Source organism: Euprymna scolopes, chromosome 10 (assembly GCF_053919585.1).
Source record: "Euprymna scolopes isolate OS-2025 chromosome 10, ASM5391958v1, whole genome shotgun sequence".
NCBI lineage: Eukaryota > Metazoa > Mollusca > Cephalopoda > Sepiida > Sepiolidae > Euprymna > Euprymna scolopes.
In genome coordinates this window covers 45446002-45463201 of record NC_136491.1, presented here as the reverse complement: position 1 = coordinate 45463201, position 17200 = coordinate 45446002, and the positions used below count along the sequence as shown (strand labels likewise).

General features: G+C 31.9%; 1 protein-coding gene across 3 annotated transcripts in view; it reads left to right on the top strand.

Moving 5' to 3' along the window:
• Window positions 1-17200, top strand: part of LOC145285963 (AP-3 complex subunit beta-2-like) — a 119693-nt gene that overhangs the window by 100680 nt on the left and 1813 nt on the right. For all 3 annotated transcript variants that reach the window (XM_080134491.1, XM_080134490.1, XM_080134489.1), the window contains 3 exons: window positions 4777-4965; window positions 7630-7672; window positions 11050-11232. In XM_080134491.1, coding sequence (XP_079990617.1) covers window positions 4777-4965; window positions 7630-7672; window positions 11050-11232 — 415 coding nt within the window. The remainder of the gene's footprint in view (window positions 1-4776; window positions 4966-7629; window positions 7673-11049; window positions 11233-17200) is intronic.

Below are 17200 nucleotides of genomic sequence, written 5' to 3'. Positions count from 1 at the left end.
TAAGGGTTAATGAGTGTCAGGTGGCCGGTGAAACATCATAATGATAGGTAATGTTGAAAATTGGGCAGAATTGGATTATTTAGGAGGATGGCTGAACAAGAACTTGTTTGCATAGGACTGGAAAACGATCCTGTAGTATTATATTCTATAGAGGGGATAGTTCTATGAAATAAACTTTGTTCATGGAAGTTTCATTTAGATAGAGAGAGAAAGGGGAAATTAAAGTGGTTGTAACTAGATAAGTTTTTTTTGTGAAGATTTTACAGAAGCAACTAAAGATTGAAGCTTCGTCAAGCAGCTGTCATGAAAGTAACGATAGGGAAATTGGTACATCTCTACTTATATTTTATAATTGTTTGGCTGGATGTTCTTTTTCCTTTTCTCTTTCTTTATCCTTCTCTTCATAGCTTTACCTTTCTCTTTTTTTCTCTTCATCTTTTGTCTTTTCTTTCCTTTTATGACAATTTCTGAAAACGGAAACAATTTTGGCTTAACAGCAGAGACTTTAAACGGTGAGGGAGGGTATTTAGTTGACTTCTGTCTCCTTCCTCCCACATATGCACTCGTGTCTTTTTCTTAATTTTGACTTAGTTGAAACTGATTTCAGTTTTTTGGCTGGAGCAAAGTGTAGTATCTGTTCTGATACTATACTTCATGTTTTCTGACCCCTCCCCCCCCTTTTTTTTTCAATGAGAGAAACTGAGTTCCAATCCAGAGTGCCTCTTTTGAGGAGCTGAATTTTTATTGCATTAAAAATCAACCTTGTATATAACTCTGTCCTCATGGGGAGGTAAGTAAATAGAGACTATAAATGGAGATAAATTATGACCAATAGATACTGTTGTAAATAACAAATTTAGATGGGATTGGTTAACGACAATTTCTATTTCTTCATGCACACAAAGTGAGGTGAGGTATAAACTCTTGGGTTGGAAGATTTGTGAAAGTGGAGAGAAATTCATCTCGATTATAGCTTAGCATTGACCACTCACATCTGTTTCATCTTTTCTCTTGTTACCAAACCTATTGAACGCCTATGTAAGGTGGGACGGACTGACTTTATCTTATATATAAGAGAAAAGATAAAAATTTTCAAATTTAATAGTGATTTTTTTTTTTTTTTTTTTTTTTTTTAAAAGAGAAGTTTTGGCCAGATTACTGCATGCATGCTGCAATTAAGTTTTTCTTGTTTTATTTTCGAATTCATTTTTTTCTCTTAACATTTTAAGTAATGGGATAGTAAAAATTAAATGTGCAGTAATTTGGCAGAGTATGAACTAAATAGCATCTGTTCTGTTTATGCTAATAAGTAGTCAAGAACAAATGTTCTGGCTCTTCATCATTTCTATAATACAAGGATTGATATGTAGATCTACAAAAAGCCACTCAGTATTTTAAGAAAAAATGCTTATGTGCAAATCTTATCAAGAGTGTTTGATGATGTAAATATGTTAATCATTTATTCTGGTAAGTAAGAATACTAGAATTAGAGATTGTGAAAATTTGGATTATCCCATCAAAACATGCCATAGAAAACAAAGCATGGGTAGAGAGCGCTTCTTATCTCATTTGAAAATGTTTAGTTTTTCATAGACGATTGTACAGATGAAATAATAACAATGTGACTAAAGTGTCTTACAGAAATGTCTTCCCACTGGGCAATTACTTAACTATTTATATATAAATTTTCAAATCTAACATGATTTCAAAAGAGTGAAAGTTTTAGTTAGATTAATTAATACATACATGCAGTCAGTTTATTTATTTTAAAATTTTAGTGCTACAAAAAGAGTGTATATTTTTTTCTTTTTAACATTTTAAGTAATGGGGTAATAAAAAAAATAAGGCCTTCAGAATGTTGCTGAGACTGGGTTCTGTGTTAGCTCTTCCTTCAATTTGGCAGGGAATTGGAACTTATGCCAATAAGTAGTCAACAACAAATACCCTGGCTTTTCATCTTTGCTATAATAGAAGGGCTGGGATGTAGATCTATAAAAAAACATTCATAAGTGATCTCAATCACGAATGATATGGCTTTGTGAAATTTGGGAAACAGATTTTATGGGTAGCATGCATGTACACACATGCACAACAAAAACAAAACCAGTCGTTATAGGAGCAACCTGGCTAATGAAAAAAAAATTCAAAAACTATCTGGTAAATATACCCGGTGAACCAAGTGCAAAAGAAATACAGACAATAGCACTTAAAGGGACGGTTAGAATCTTTAAAGTTTAGAGTAACTAAACTAATGGGAGAATGTTTGGCATCCGGTAGAATACCCCATCCCCAGCAAAAACAACTTGAAACAAAATTTTTTTTAGTATAATTAAGCTGAGAATTCTGTTATTTTTAACTGTTTGCTTAAATAGGTATCTATATATATAAATTCGTATTCCTGTCTGTTTGTTCACAATTTGATTAATATATACAAAACATGTCTAACTTTAATCTTTCATTTATTTCTATATATAGTATGATAATTGCAAAAATATACACCTAAGAGATCACCTTATTTGCATATGACATTAAGAAAAATCAATTTTACTAAATAGTGGTATCTTAGTTAATGTTTTTAGCAAGAGAATTATTTTAAGTATTCTATTTAAAATTCTTATTTAATAAATTTCAAGCAACAATTATATTGATAATATATTTAATTTATTTTGGAATTAATATTTCCAACAGCGACCTTTTCTTAAAACTTTTTTTTAGAGTTATTTGCCCCTAGATGCTATGCATTAAAAAACAAAAAACAAACGTTCACCAAATATCTTTTGGTAACTTCATTAAGTTTCTAGCTGGAAAAATAATTCCGTGTAGATAGAAAAATGTTTGGCTTTTATTGTTATTTTTAATACTAAAAAAAAAAACACTTACGAAAAAAACTGAAAAGATTTCATTTGTTTGTTTTATTTTATTCCTTAAATGGCAATACAGAAATCGGTAAATTTTTACCATGTAATCCAGCATCGTTTAATACTTAAAAAAATGATCTACTGCCCCCTCTCTAAATTCTACAATTTACACTTTTTTTTCTTCTTTTTTTATGTTAATTTCATCGATTACAAACTTAATTTTCTTATTAAAAAGGTAACTTTATATGACGTGACCCAGCGGCGTTTAACCCCTTAAAAAATAATCTACTTTCTTTCAGCCTAATACATTTAAACAGCCTTTATAAATATTATGAGAGAAGAAATTTTGAAAAAAAAAATGTTAGAGTGGGGGATCACTTTTCTATATAAATTAACGTAAAATGAGCACCCACTTTTTGTCCACCTAGTGTTCAACGAGTCATGTCACCTCTAGCATTTTTTCAAGTTTGGCAATTGAGAGGGAGGGGAAAATCTGACAAATACAATTTGTTTTTTTCTGGGAGGGGTGGGATTACATTGGAAACATGAAATAATGATAAATTTAATTATTTTTTATGAGACCATTCTCTACTTTCACCTAACAATTTAATAAACAAAACAAACCCCAAAATATGACAAATTCAATTCTCTTTTGAGGGGGGATTACATTAGAAACATAAAACTACAAATAAAAAGCAAATCGAAAAGCCCCCCCCTTTAAAAAAAAAGCAAATTGAAAATTTCCTTTATTTACAAAAAAAAAAAAAGTGCCTGTTGCAATATTTTAGTGTGTAATGGGGTATAATCCCACACAGTCGGACGATTCTATTTATAAACGATGCTGCTAAGAACTGACGAATCAAATTAATTCACGTTCTGCTACAAACCAATCAGGAACCAGAATTGCTTCATAAATATTAAACCTTTTCTGGAGCAATTTCACATGTTCTTTCCCGGGTTTCGACACGGTAAGAATATTTTGTTCTGTGGAACTGTCTACTACAAACAAGTCATCTACCAGGACTTGTGTGTAACAGGGAACCATCTGAAGCTCAAAATGGCTTACACTTCTACAGTGCCCTTACAAAAAAATAAAGGTAAATGCGGCATAAATTATTTGACAGACAAAAAAATAAAAACTATTTATTTTCGTATAAAACATTATTAGACCCAAAGGCTGAAATAAAAAAAAAAATTTTTTAATTCATTTTTTTTTATTTTTATTTTTTTTTTTTTTATTAGACTAAATGTGCACACCTTACATGTTTAAAGTTTGGCCTTTTTTAGGTTTGACAGATTGACTTTTTTAAGGCCAAATTTGGCCTTTTTTACGCTCTTTAATTACAAAAAAAATATGGCGGCCAAAAACATAGTTCATGAAAGAGCTTAAAAAAGCCAATCTGCCAGACCTTAGAAAGGCCAAATTTTAAAAGCAATATAGTGGCCTCGAATAATAAATATAAATGATAAAAAAAATAATAAAAATGAAATTTTTTTTTCTGGTTTTTGTTTGAGTCTAACAATGTGGTTTATATAACAATAGTTTTTATATTTTTTTTTGTCTGGCACATAATTTATGCTGCTAAACTACACATTTACCAAAATAAAAAATAAACGCCCGCGTTAATGTTTATGAACATTATTTTTTTAGGTTCACAAAATCATGAGTTTTCTTAGGACAGTGATCCTGTCTGCCGAAATATCTGGTAGAGAGGGTATCAGATACTTCTTTTTGTGGGCGATTACATTTACATGTCTTTATCCGTTCTTTTATTTTTGAAACTATTGTGGGGGGTATCCACGTTACTCATGATGAAAACAGGCGTGTTTCAAACGGAACTTCATGCCAACCCAGGCAACGCCGGGTACTCATGCTAGTATACATATATATATATATTTTTTTTTTTATCTCAACCAGACACTTGGCCCTCCTGTTGTATCAAGCAAATCATATGATCTATTGAATCGCATGACAGCTAGTGGTTTGACTGTCAAGTATCATTACACCCGAACCATCTCCATCTTCAATCCAAAAATGACCTCCATTGAACTGACCATAACTAACGACAGTGATAAACCAATTAACAATATCAAAATGGAAACAAAGGTAAGTTATTTTAACAGTTAAAAGGTCTATTGTACCAGGTGATCATCATCCCTTCTCTCCAACAAAAAATGTCAACCATGAAATGAATAATAAAACTTACAATTCTTTTTGCAAACCAAGCATATTTGGTACAAATAAACTTCAGTCTGTGCCTAACTTGTCCACCAGGTTTCGGGTCATTAATTTCCAACATTCTTGGTTTTATTGCTGTTCAATGATATGAGGGAAACTTTGATCATCTCATCAGTAGAGAAGTGTGCTGCTTCATACTCATCAAACTATAATCTGCCAGAATTTTAACTATGAGAGTTATCTCAAAGATAATGTCTATCCAAAAGATCTCTAAAATTATTCCTGAACTAAAAAGTATCATCTCAGCTGAAAGGTCATTGCCAAGACAGAAGTGTATGTTATTGATAATTTTGTACATCATAAACTTTGTGGACAAGTCGGGCATAAACTGGAGTTTATTCGTACCAAATATGGTTGGATTGTTGAAAAGATTTTTAAATTTTATTAATGATAAAGGTGACATTTGGGGGAGGGGGTATCCTATCCTATCCCATCCTATCCTTTATATATATGTTAATTTTTTTTTTTTTTTTTTTTTTTTTCTCAGAATTGTTCCTATGTTAAAAATCAAAAAAAAACTTAAATGTGTCATGTATGTACCTGTGATTTGACAAAAATGTCATATTCCAAAATTCACATAAATTGACCAAATGGTTTCATTTTTAACTAAGAAAATAAAACTTCATGAAGAAGCGAGTAACAGCTGTTATGTCGCCATTTTGGAGAAACAAAGGGAGATAACTCAATAATTCAAACCTTATTTCTTGATATTTTCAGGGTCAGAGAAAAATTATAAACAAATATACACATGATGTGTATTATGTTTGATCAGGCAATTGATAAACACTCCTGGGAGGATCATGAGATAAAATACTGCCTTTTTTTTTTTTTTTTTTTTTTTTTTTTTTTAATTACCAAAATTGTTTTTTTGTTTTTTTTTTAAATCTCCAAAATAGTATTTTTTTTTTATATATAGTAAACAACTGATAATCCTTACAATAGTATGAAGATTAATGCAGTAATTGCAAGGGATTAATTGACTTATAAGCAAAGGAGTTTTCCAATGAAGGATTTAGGACTAAACTTGTTTTGTTTTTATAGTTTTAAAGGTTAAAAAAACATATTTGGAAAGAGATGAATCTCACGGGTAAGAAATTCATTTTTATAACATGAATAGGTTAGATAAAGTAATTAAGAATAGGAAACTAGATCTAATATTGATAACGTTTTTTTTTTCCTAAGATTAAGGGAGGTGGTGTTTGATCAACACTGCTGGGGAGCCATGATGTGATATACTGTTTTGTTTTAAAATCCCAGAAACAGTGTTTCATAGTAAACAACTGATGACCTCTTAAAAAATAAATTATTACTGGTACTATACTGAAATCGAGAGAGCAAGTTGATGCAGTGATTGCAGGTGATTGAATGACTTGCTGACTAAATAGTTTTCTAACGAATGATAAAAATAATTTTTTTTTTTTTTTTTTTGTATAGTTTTAAAGGTTAAAAACTTCCAAGACATATAAACCTTACTCCAATTGTATATTTTGGCTAATAACTGTAAAAGCTTATTCAAATTTCTTAATGGATACATTGAATGCAAAATAGATTTACATTTATAAAATAAAGAAAATTGAAATGAAAAATTTTACAAATCTGATTATTCAAATGTTTACTGAATGTATATACTGCTAAAGGTCTGTGGATCTTGTTTCTTTGTCTCTGTGTATAATAGATAAGGTGATAAAGGACCTCACAAAGGGATAACATCATTCAATAAAATAGGTGGGAAGACCATTTATAAATTTCACAAATGTTGACATAGCCTAAGGATGACCTCATCTTTTAAGACCGAACATATGACTTGTAATCAAGATAACTGAAAATAAAATAGCATAATGCTTCTACCTAGTAATAATAATAAAGAAAAATCTGTATAATGTACATACCTGTGATGAAATTAAAATATATTCCAAAAATCACATAAATTGATAAAATAGTTCTACTTTTATAAAGAAAATCACTTTTTAATGATTAATGGGAATTTGTAGGCATTACAACATAAATCTAGTATGAATTATTGTTGAATTATCTCCATTTGTTTCTTGAGATTTTTTTCAAAATGGCAAGCAAAACATTCACTCCTCAGATACTCATAAAATTTGATTTTATATAAAAATAAATTAATCATGTGATTTTTGAAATATGATATTTTCATTTTGTCATGGGTACATATATCATACAAATATTTCTTTATTTTGGGGTTTTAATTATAAGGAGAATTCTGGAAAAGAACCAAAGATACACCTGAGGGTCTGAATTTACATCAACCAAAATCTTGTGAAAATAACCAAGATGAGAATAGCTGTCTCATCTCAAAATTAAAAAAATATATCCGATATTTGCCATTTTCTTGTTATGTATTGTATGATCTTAATTTTGTAATTTGTATATGCAAATTTAAGAGTTAGTATTGTGATTTTTGTTGCTTTTTTTAATAAGTATATCAGCCTTTTTTATTTCCTCTTAATGTTAAGACTAGGACTACTTCTACAATTTTATTTTAAATTTAATTTTATATTGATTTTTCAGAAAGTGCAACCTGGAATGGAAATTCATAATTTTCCTGATATTAGTAAGTTTTATTTTATTTATTTTTTTATTTTATAAGAGTTAATCTTATTTTATTTTCTGAATTTGTGCTGGTTAGTTTATATTTTTCTCTAATCATGCAATCCTACTAAATTCAAGGTATCATGAACAAAAAAAATCCTTCATAAAAATATCCAACAAGAAAAAAAATTCTGTATGAATGTGAGGGATGTTTTTTCCTATTTACTTGTCTCCCCCACAAGAAACAGTTCGACACAAGTTTGTTATCTTAATGTGGGGAACATCCAGTTTCCTATAAAAAAAATAAAAAAAGCATACTGTAGTGGAACAAAAAATTTTAATTGGCTTTGTCTAAAAGGATTTACCTTCTGTTGACTGAGGACAGAAATGATGAAATATAGTATCAGAACAAATAATATACTTTGCTCCTAGCAAAAGGGTCCTGGATATGAACTTAACCTATATCTGATGGTGAGGTCCCAGTTTGCAGCCTTTAATTGCCATTGCTCTCGGGTACATTCTGACCAGGAGTGGTAGTACATGTTAGGGTCCCAACTATGAGTTTAATAGAAACCGACTTGAAAAAAAACAAATATATTCTATTAAACAAAAACAACCGAACCAACCTTGCAAAAGTCCAAGCATCATTCAAAGCCAAGGAACAAGATATGTTAGTTTTATGTACACTGTTTTCCTTTGAGTTATCATCCTTTTCAACTGTTTCTGTTTCTGAATTTCAATGATGATTGATAATATGTATTTGGATCATTCAAACTACTGCTCTCATTTTTAGTGTTATCATTCGCAATTGTATTTTGAGTGTCGCCTGCACTGAGGATTGAACTTTCAACCTCCAGAAGAGTGTAACTTACAACTGAATTTTACCTACTACATCATGGATCCTTGCAGACTTAGGACTTCTACCCAGTCATAGCTGAGAAAATGAGAGCATGCTACCTCCGTGGATGAAAGTAAGGTTTTCATTAAAAATTCTGTGCAGATTCCCGAGTTCGACAGATAGATACACCTGAAGAAGTTTGAAAATTACATCAATTGAAACATTTTGAAAATAACACTTAAGATGAGAACAGTGGTTTGAATAATCCAAATATGGATTCATAGATTCCTATTTCAGCTTTCATGTCTTATTGATGTACAATCATGTTTTTCTTGTGTCTAAATATAACTGTCGATTTTGATGTTTTACTTATTACTACCAGACCAGGCTGTCTGAAGATACAGGCTTTCTGACTTAAAATGCACCAGACATTAATGTTTTTTTCTCCCTTTCCTTTTGTAAAACTCAATCATGTTCTGCAAAACAAAAAAAATAAAAACAAGTTCCTTCTGTTAAAGAACAGTCGCCTGTTCTTGTGAGTGAGTAAATATGAGATGGGATAGCCGAGGACTCGAACTTGCGAAGCTAGATTTGGAATTGAGAATTCCGATCATAAGTTAAAATAAATACAGAATGTTATTGAAAATGGAATGTAGAATTAGCATTGTTTAGTTCACATAAAATAGTTAGATATCTGTTTATTGAAAAAGGAATGTAATGATGTAATTTTGTTTCTGTTAAAGAAATGAAATTAAAATAAGGAATTTAAAAACAGACAATGGAAAATATTAAACATATTTGTAAAGTGGGTTAGGAAAATTGGGTTAGAGGAAGCATGTCAGGCCATGAGTATGATATGCATGTGTTGGGCATGCAATGACGTCATGAGTTCTCAATATAGAGAGCTTTAGTTAGATAAGTCTGTCAGTCAGGGGAGAAGAGAGGAGTCAGAGCTGACATGGAACCTTGGAAGCGGAGGGGAGAAGAAAGAATCATGTAGAAACTTGAATTCCTTGATGCAAAGCCATTGACCGATCGAAATGAAATAAACAAATATTATATTTTTGTATCTGCGTCTTCGTGTTATGTTATTCAACAACAGAAAGGTATTGTGAATTTATATTATAAGAACTTTGTGAAAATCATCATCTCAAAAATGGGTAAAGAAATATATGTGTCAATGTTATAGAAACACTCCCATTCACAGAACTGTCAAACAGTATAAATGTCAAACGCACTATCTATCTATATATCAAATCTCCTCTCATTGTGTATTACATGTTCCTGTCAGCTCCTTTAAAATGTACACTATCTCTTTATATATACGCGATATATCTGCATACCAACATGAACACTCTAACACGAACAACAAATACATACGTTGTTCCTTCTGAAGTAACCCCTATGTAACACTTCTGCAAAACAACCAAACCCATGAATAAATATTTGAAGATATAAAGAACTTGAAGTATAAAAGTTTTTCCCAAATTATCGGATTTGACATTTAAAACCTTTGATATTTTAAATTAATAAAATATTTTGCAGCAACAAATGCATTAGTCGCATTTTATTACAGGAAAAGCATCACTGTAAACTAAATATTTACGTGTGTGTGTGTGTAAAAAAAAAAAAAAAAAAAAAAAGGGGGGTATTATTGTTAATTTTTACATAAGTTTTAAAATTGAATAGTGGAATTTTTCAAGCAGAAATCATACATGTCCTGACAATGATGTTACAGAGACTGGAAGCCACTAGTCCAACATGCAGAGTATGTTGGATAAGCATTATATTATATGGCAGCAAGTGTTGAATTCTCTCTCTCTCTCGACTGCAGCCTAAGCGATTCATGATTAGAGATAAATCTACAATATGAAACTTGGTCAAACCCAGCACCTTAGGTCAGAGGATTTGCTGAAAGCACATTTACTCTGCATCCTAGTATCGTCATGTGATACACTACACTAGTGAAAGCACTACATTTACTCTGCATCCTGCTTTCATCATGTGATAGGACAATCCTGGTATCGTCACGTGAAGTGGTTATTCTGGATAAACAGTTACATAATATCTTGAATTGCAGGAAAGTTGGCTAGCCACAGAAAATTTGTACAATACTATAGTGGAGTTTGGAAACTGTTTATCTAATGAACTATGAGGAGTGGAGAATGAGCTTATGAAATATAAAAATAAAATGTCTGATCCTTTGACAAGGGTGATATTAAACAAAGAGAGAGTTTTTATTACTCTCTTTGTTTAATATCACCCTTGTCAAAGGATCAGACATTTTATTTTTATATTTCATAAGCTCAAGTAGATGAAATCATTGGTCAATATTTAATAATACCGAGTCAAATCATCGAACAGTAAAAACAAACTCTTTATGCAAAATTTGTTACTCAATAAAGAATGGGAAATAATTAAGACTGACTCTTAGATAATTTAGCACCTAATTTGTTTAAAGAGTTTCTTCTATGATTTAAAAAAAACCTTCTTTGTAAGAAAGTACCCCCCCCCCTTTTTTTTTTTTGTTCAACTGATGCAATTTTCTTCTGTATTTTCAGATGTGTTGGCTGTAGGTGCAACCACTTCAGTTTTGATGGCCATCAATTTTAATGATACAACTCAACCAGCCCAGTTTGAACTTTGTGCTGGGGAATTAAAGTTCAACTTGAAAATCTCTGCACCTGTGGGTGAACTCTTGCAGCCTTACACGATCAATGAAAATGAATTTAAGTTACAAAAAAGTAAGATACTTAGTTTGTTTTCTTTGGGGAGCGGGTGGTGGCATTTTCTAAATAATAATTTGTCCACATGAATCCTTACCGTGTTTATATAAAAATGTTCAATAAAACAAATGTGTGCTTGTATATTATTTTTTTATTTATACAAATGTTTTGCTACACATTTGCAGATGTTTCAGCTGAACTGTGTCAGATCATTATTTTAGTATGATATAGAGGCCTGATGAGGTTCAGCTACAAATATAGCTAAAATTATCTGTATAAATAATTTTCTTACCAAATATATATATATATATATATATATAACAAACTCCAAATATGCCAGATGATAAATTTATTTTAGTTTTCTCAAAAGGAAACGTGTAATGCAGACCCATGTTTACATTACACGTTTCTTTTTTTTTTTTTCTGAAATTATCAGAAATCCTTTTAGAACTGAAGTAGAAGTTCACACAACAAAAACAAAAGGGCCAAATGTCTATGGTTTCACATTTTCAGTAGAAGTATATTTTAATTTTCTTCATTACATCACTGCTAAAAGGAGAGGCTAGAGATAGTAGGACAATCATTTCTAAATTTTTATTTAAAATTAAAACAGTTATTATTTTTATTTTTTTTAATATATTTTTCAACATACGCATACACATATGCCCAAATTCTCAGCAAATTCCCTTTTCATGACCTACATTTGAATGTAAGGATGGTAGAGGAATAAGATTTGACGATGTGTAGATAGGGATAGGATGATGTCGAGGTAAGATCATAACTGCTTGTACTAATTTCAGAAAGATTTTTAGTACACGTTATTTTAACATTATAAAAAAAACATTTTGTATAAGAAATCGAAAATCTTTTTTATCTAAATGTTTGTTTAAGAACGCTAGTCAATAAAACAAGGTAAGGCTTTAAAATGGAAATAGATTCCATAGTGGCTAAGTAGATACAGCTTGGTAGCACTACAATGCTAAGACGCTATCAATGAAGCAATGTTTTTCAATTGTTTTTACATTCAATTTTTTGCAAACATTGATTGGGAAATAATCACTCGTAAGAAAGAAGAGTCTTACTAGTATTCATTCTAATATTAAAATAACAGGTAGCAATTAATGTTGCATCATCTGAATGAGGAAAACAAATTCAAATCATCTTAGAGTTAATGCTGTCTTTTGTAATTGAAGAGGTTAACTCAAATTGAACAAAAAACACAATAGAATAGTGTGTGGGGGGGGGATTGTTGATAGTGGTTGTAGCTAGACAAGTGTTTTTCTTTTGTGAAACGTTGGCAAGGAGGGACCATAGATTGTAGCTCACACGAGTTCTTGCTATGAAAATAATGATAAATGCAAAGACAGGTTCACAACATCTCTTCTGTGGGGAAAGAGGTTGCAAGAGGAAAAAAAGGGGCATCACTTACTAGGTTTCAAAGCCAGTTTTGAACATTGTCAAGGCAGAATAGGGAGCTCTGAGCAGCTGTACGCCATTTTTGATGTATCTGACTATTATACTCTTATAGGATAGAGGACATGCATCAGGGGTGAGATACCTTTTGGAGTGGAAGAATGATGCAACCATTTTTTCTAGCAAACTTGGCAACAGATCTGATCTAAGTCTTCTATTTCAGGTCGCTCCCAGAAGCTTGTTGAAGCAGGGAACTTCTTTGAAATGAGAGCCATTTATATCAGTTGGTGCCAAATGGGGATCAGAACATCATTTTTGGATGCGTTAAAATTTTGCCCCATTGCATCACATGCTCATGGTCGGAGGAGAGAAACTCTGAGATTTTGGTCATTATTGGCCTTTGAAATGTTGCCATAGATGATAGGCCATCTGTGCATATGTCAATAAATAAACTTGGTATATGATTTGGGAGATCATTAATGAAGGAAGAGAGTTGAGCCCAAGATTGATCTTTGAGGCACACCATTGAGCTTCAAACTTTTGCCCATCATCGACTACTTGTATATACCTATTAGAGAGAAAGGATTTGATGATTGAGAAGACATTTCCAGATATTCCATAGCTGGAAATCTTGTTTATGCCAAACCCTCTCAAATGCCAAGAGCTATTGCTCTAGAAAAGAAACCCCATTCAAGAGATTCATTGATCCTATGTGAAATTAGTCAATACATCAGCTGTAGATCTTACAGAACAGAAACCATATTGCTTGTCACCGAGTATGTTGTTTTGCCGAGGTGGTTGACAATTTCTCTATTTAACAGATTCAAACACCTTACTGATGACACACAGAAGACTAATTGGTCTGTACTGAGATGCAGAAGACCGGTCTTTAATATTTTTGAATACTGGGCAAACCAATAAGATTTTTCAAGGTGTTGAGAAGTATTTCTCCTTTAAGCGTCTACTGAATATTGCAAAAATGAATGCTAGCTTCAGTTGCAGCTTTCTTGAGTATTGTCTGGAATATTGTCAGGACCAGTTGCCTTTCTTGGGTGGCAACATCACAAACAGATACGTGGATGTCACTCAAATTATTTTCGGTCTTGGGAGGAAATTTGGGAGGTAGGTGGCTTTGCAGCAAACTCAACCCTATGCAATCAAAGTTCTTGACAAGGAGTTTGACTTATTTATTTATTTATTTGCGGACTATTGTCCTCATCTTTATACTTGTTGTATCACGACATTTCGGCCAATTATTCTTCTGGCTTTTGTCAGGTTGTTAACTGCGACGGGATAGGAATGCTGAATCTCTTAACTGTATCTTCAGTAATTACTGCCTTCCATAGTTGTTATCGTCTCACCACGTTTTGTCCAACTAATCCTCTGGCCGACTTTGAGTAGGATTGAAAGTGCTCACCTGGAACTGGTAGTAATTACTGAGGATACAGTTAAGACTCAGCATTCCTATCTCGTCGCAGTTAACCACCTGACGAAGGCCAGATGAATAGTTGGCCGAAACGTCATGAAACAACAACTATAAAGATGAGGATAATAGTCCGTAAATAAATAAATAGAATATAGAAATTACTCATCTCAAAAAAATTCCAATAATTAAATAATGTAAAGAGTTTGGCTTTGTAAGATGCTGACGAAATCACGTTTGGCCTGTTGATGATGGTCAGTATAGAGGACATGCATCTTTTCAGGAGCTTGTTTGTTATTCACCAAAATGCATGGGAAACCTCTTTTCTTTTACTTTGGACTTGATGGACTGAGCATATGACTTGAGTTTTCTATAATCCTTTTGCAGTGATTTAGTTTCAAGACATCTGTTATGTTTTAAGCAATTGAAGTAGTGGTTTCTGTGTAATAGTGGCAGCACATCAAGGGTGTATCATGGCTGGCTATTGTTTCTGTTGGAATTTCTTGGAGAGCTGTCTATGCCAATCAGTTAAGCCGGATGCGATATTGGACACATTCTTTTTTTAACATAGTGTGTAGGGATAGTTCGGATATGAACATTCGGAAACTGCCTCAAGTCAGCCATACATAGAGATATTTGGAGTTTTGTTATATTTGTAATTTTTTAATAGGATTTTTTTTTAAATTGATTCATTTTATTTACTACTAGCAGGACCCTTAACTGGCGTTGCCCAGTGGTAGCATGCATCTCCTTCTCCCCAACGTACAATGAGCACCCACTTTTGTTTTGGGGTTGGTGCATGTCAAATCGATTATTAATGCCTGTTAACAAGTCGGGTGCTCAGTTTACGATAAACTGTGTTCATTGTACACTGACCCCGCCTCCCCCCCCCCCAACAAAAGGTGGCCATAAAGGGGGTGCTCATTTTACATTAAATTATTATATACAAGTGATCCTCTGCTTTTTTGAAACTAACAGTATTTAATAGTAATTGTCTGTTTTTTTGAGATGAGGTGTTTTCATTTATTGAGATTGTCGGACTGACTTCCTCATCTTGGTTGTTATAGTCACAACGTTTCGGCCGTTTTGCCCTCCGGCCTTCATCAGGTGTTTTGTATCTCCTAACAAACAGTTCCCCAGTTCGATACAAAACACCTGATAAAGGCCGGAGGGCAAAACGGCCGAAACGTTGTGACTATAACAACCAAGATGAGGAAGTCAATAAATAACAGTATTTAATATTTGTGAAAATGTTTTCCGGAATTTTAAACATTATTTTCGTTTTCAGCATCCTTGAAAACCTTTTTTGAAAGTAACATTTCTTATGTGGAACTACTTGTTTGCTGGAATTTTAAACATGATTTTGGTTTTCAGCACCCTGGAAAACATATGTCTCAATTTCAAAGGATTGGTCGAAGGCTGAAAGAATCTTCATATTTACTCCCCTTATTTTTATTTATTTTTTTTTGTTAAATAAGGTGATTAAGTGAAATTAAAATTTAATGACATCCTCACATGTGTAATAATAATAGTATGATGTAATTTTATCCGTATATAGTTTGTGTATCTAAACAAACATGGAAATATATAAATCGAATCGAAAACTAAATGAAACAAAATATTATCCCATGCGTCCCTAGAAATATTATTCCGGTATCTTTATTAATAAAATAAAAGGTTAATTTAAATTAATTGTTAACCACATTTAACATGTGAAATAATAACGTGATTTAATTTTAGCCATTTATAATTTGCGAAGCAGTTATAATGCAAACAAACGTGAAAACTTAAATCGAATTGGCATCGTGAAAACAAAATGAGACGAAATGTTTTTCTCAAGCGTCCCTAATAACCATTTAGTACAAACGAATTACTATCTTTATTACTAAAATAAAATACAGTGACAAATCATTATTAATTTTATCTTTAAAACTCCAATTTCCGTTTGTTAAAATAACATGACAATAAGAAATAAAACAAGTAATATTTCGTAGTGATAAGGATATTAATTATAATTTTTTTTTTTTTTTTTTGAGATTGCGAAGTTTGTAATCGGGTATTAATGCGTAATGATTCTACTCAGGGAAGCCATGTTTGTGTTAATCTCTGCAGCGTTCTTTTTTGAATGATGATTTAGTCATTCCAGAATGTACGAATATGTAGATGTCAACCAATGAGATTTTGAGGAATGGTAGGAGGGAGAAATCATTCTTTGAGTAGTGGTAAAGCATTAAGAATATGCGACGTGTAAGAAATTACTAAACAGCTAAAAGAACGTGTAAGAAATTACTGAACAGCTAAAAGAACGTGTAAGAAATTACTAAACAGCTAAAATAACGTGTAAGAAATTACTAGACAGCTAAAAGAACGTGTAAGAAATTACTAGACAGCTAAAATCCAAGAAAGTAAGAAAAAGTATAAATGCACGCGGTGTAGAATGAGGTCATAAGAGGACTTATCGAAGAGGGGGAAAAATTTGAGCTACTATCTCTGTAGGTTAGGACGATGATGAAGATGGTGCTCCTAGGAATAAATGTAAGTTTTAATATTACGAAATGTGTATGAAATGGCGTTCTATAGTTAAATAAGATAATGGCTAATAGTGTAAATATAAATTTTTATGTGCACTCTGTTGTTGTAAACCTACAGTATTTTGGTCTAGAGGGGAAAAACTGTGCCTCTTTTATTATATACAAGATTAATCTATTGTGTAAGTAAAGTTATATTGAGACAAGAAATGCACATACTTTGTAACTGTCTCTTGTGAACGATCCTGGAAAGAAGGAGGAATTAGAGAAAAAAGATTTTACTACTTCCATTGATTTTAACCGATTTTGGCAGTGAACTCTCAGTAGGAAAAATATAGGAATCTACGATTATTGAGGAAATGGAGAGATAATATGCCTATATAACACACCTCAGATATTGTGCTGTAGTTTGTGCATATTACATTTGCATGAAATGAAATGTCGTGATTTTTAATTCTATTAAGGTCAAAATCATAGGGGGGAAAAATGAGTTTTATATATATAGGGATGACAAGCACTTGATTATCTTGGAAACTTGCAATAGTTCATTTTTTTAATTAGTTGAATTTTTTTTAGGTATTTCTTGCTGAAATTCTCAAAAATAAAGAACATTTTCATTTTT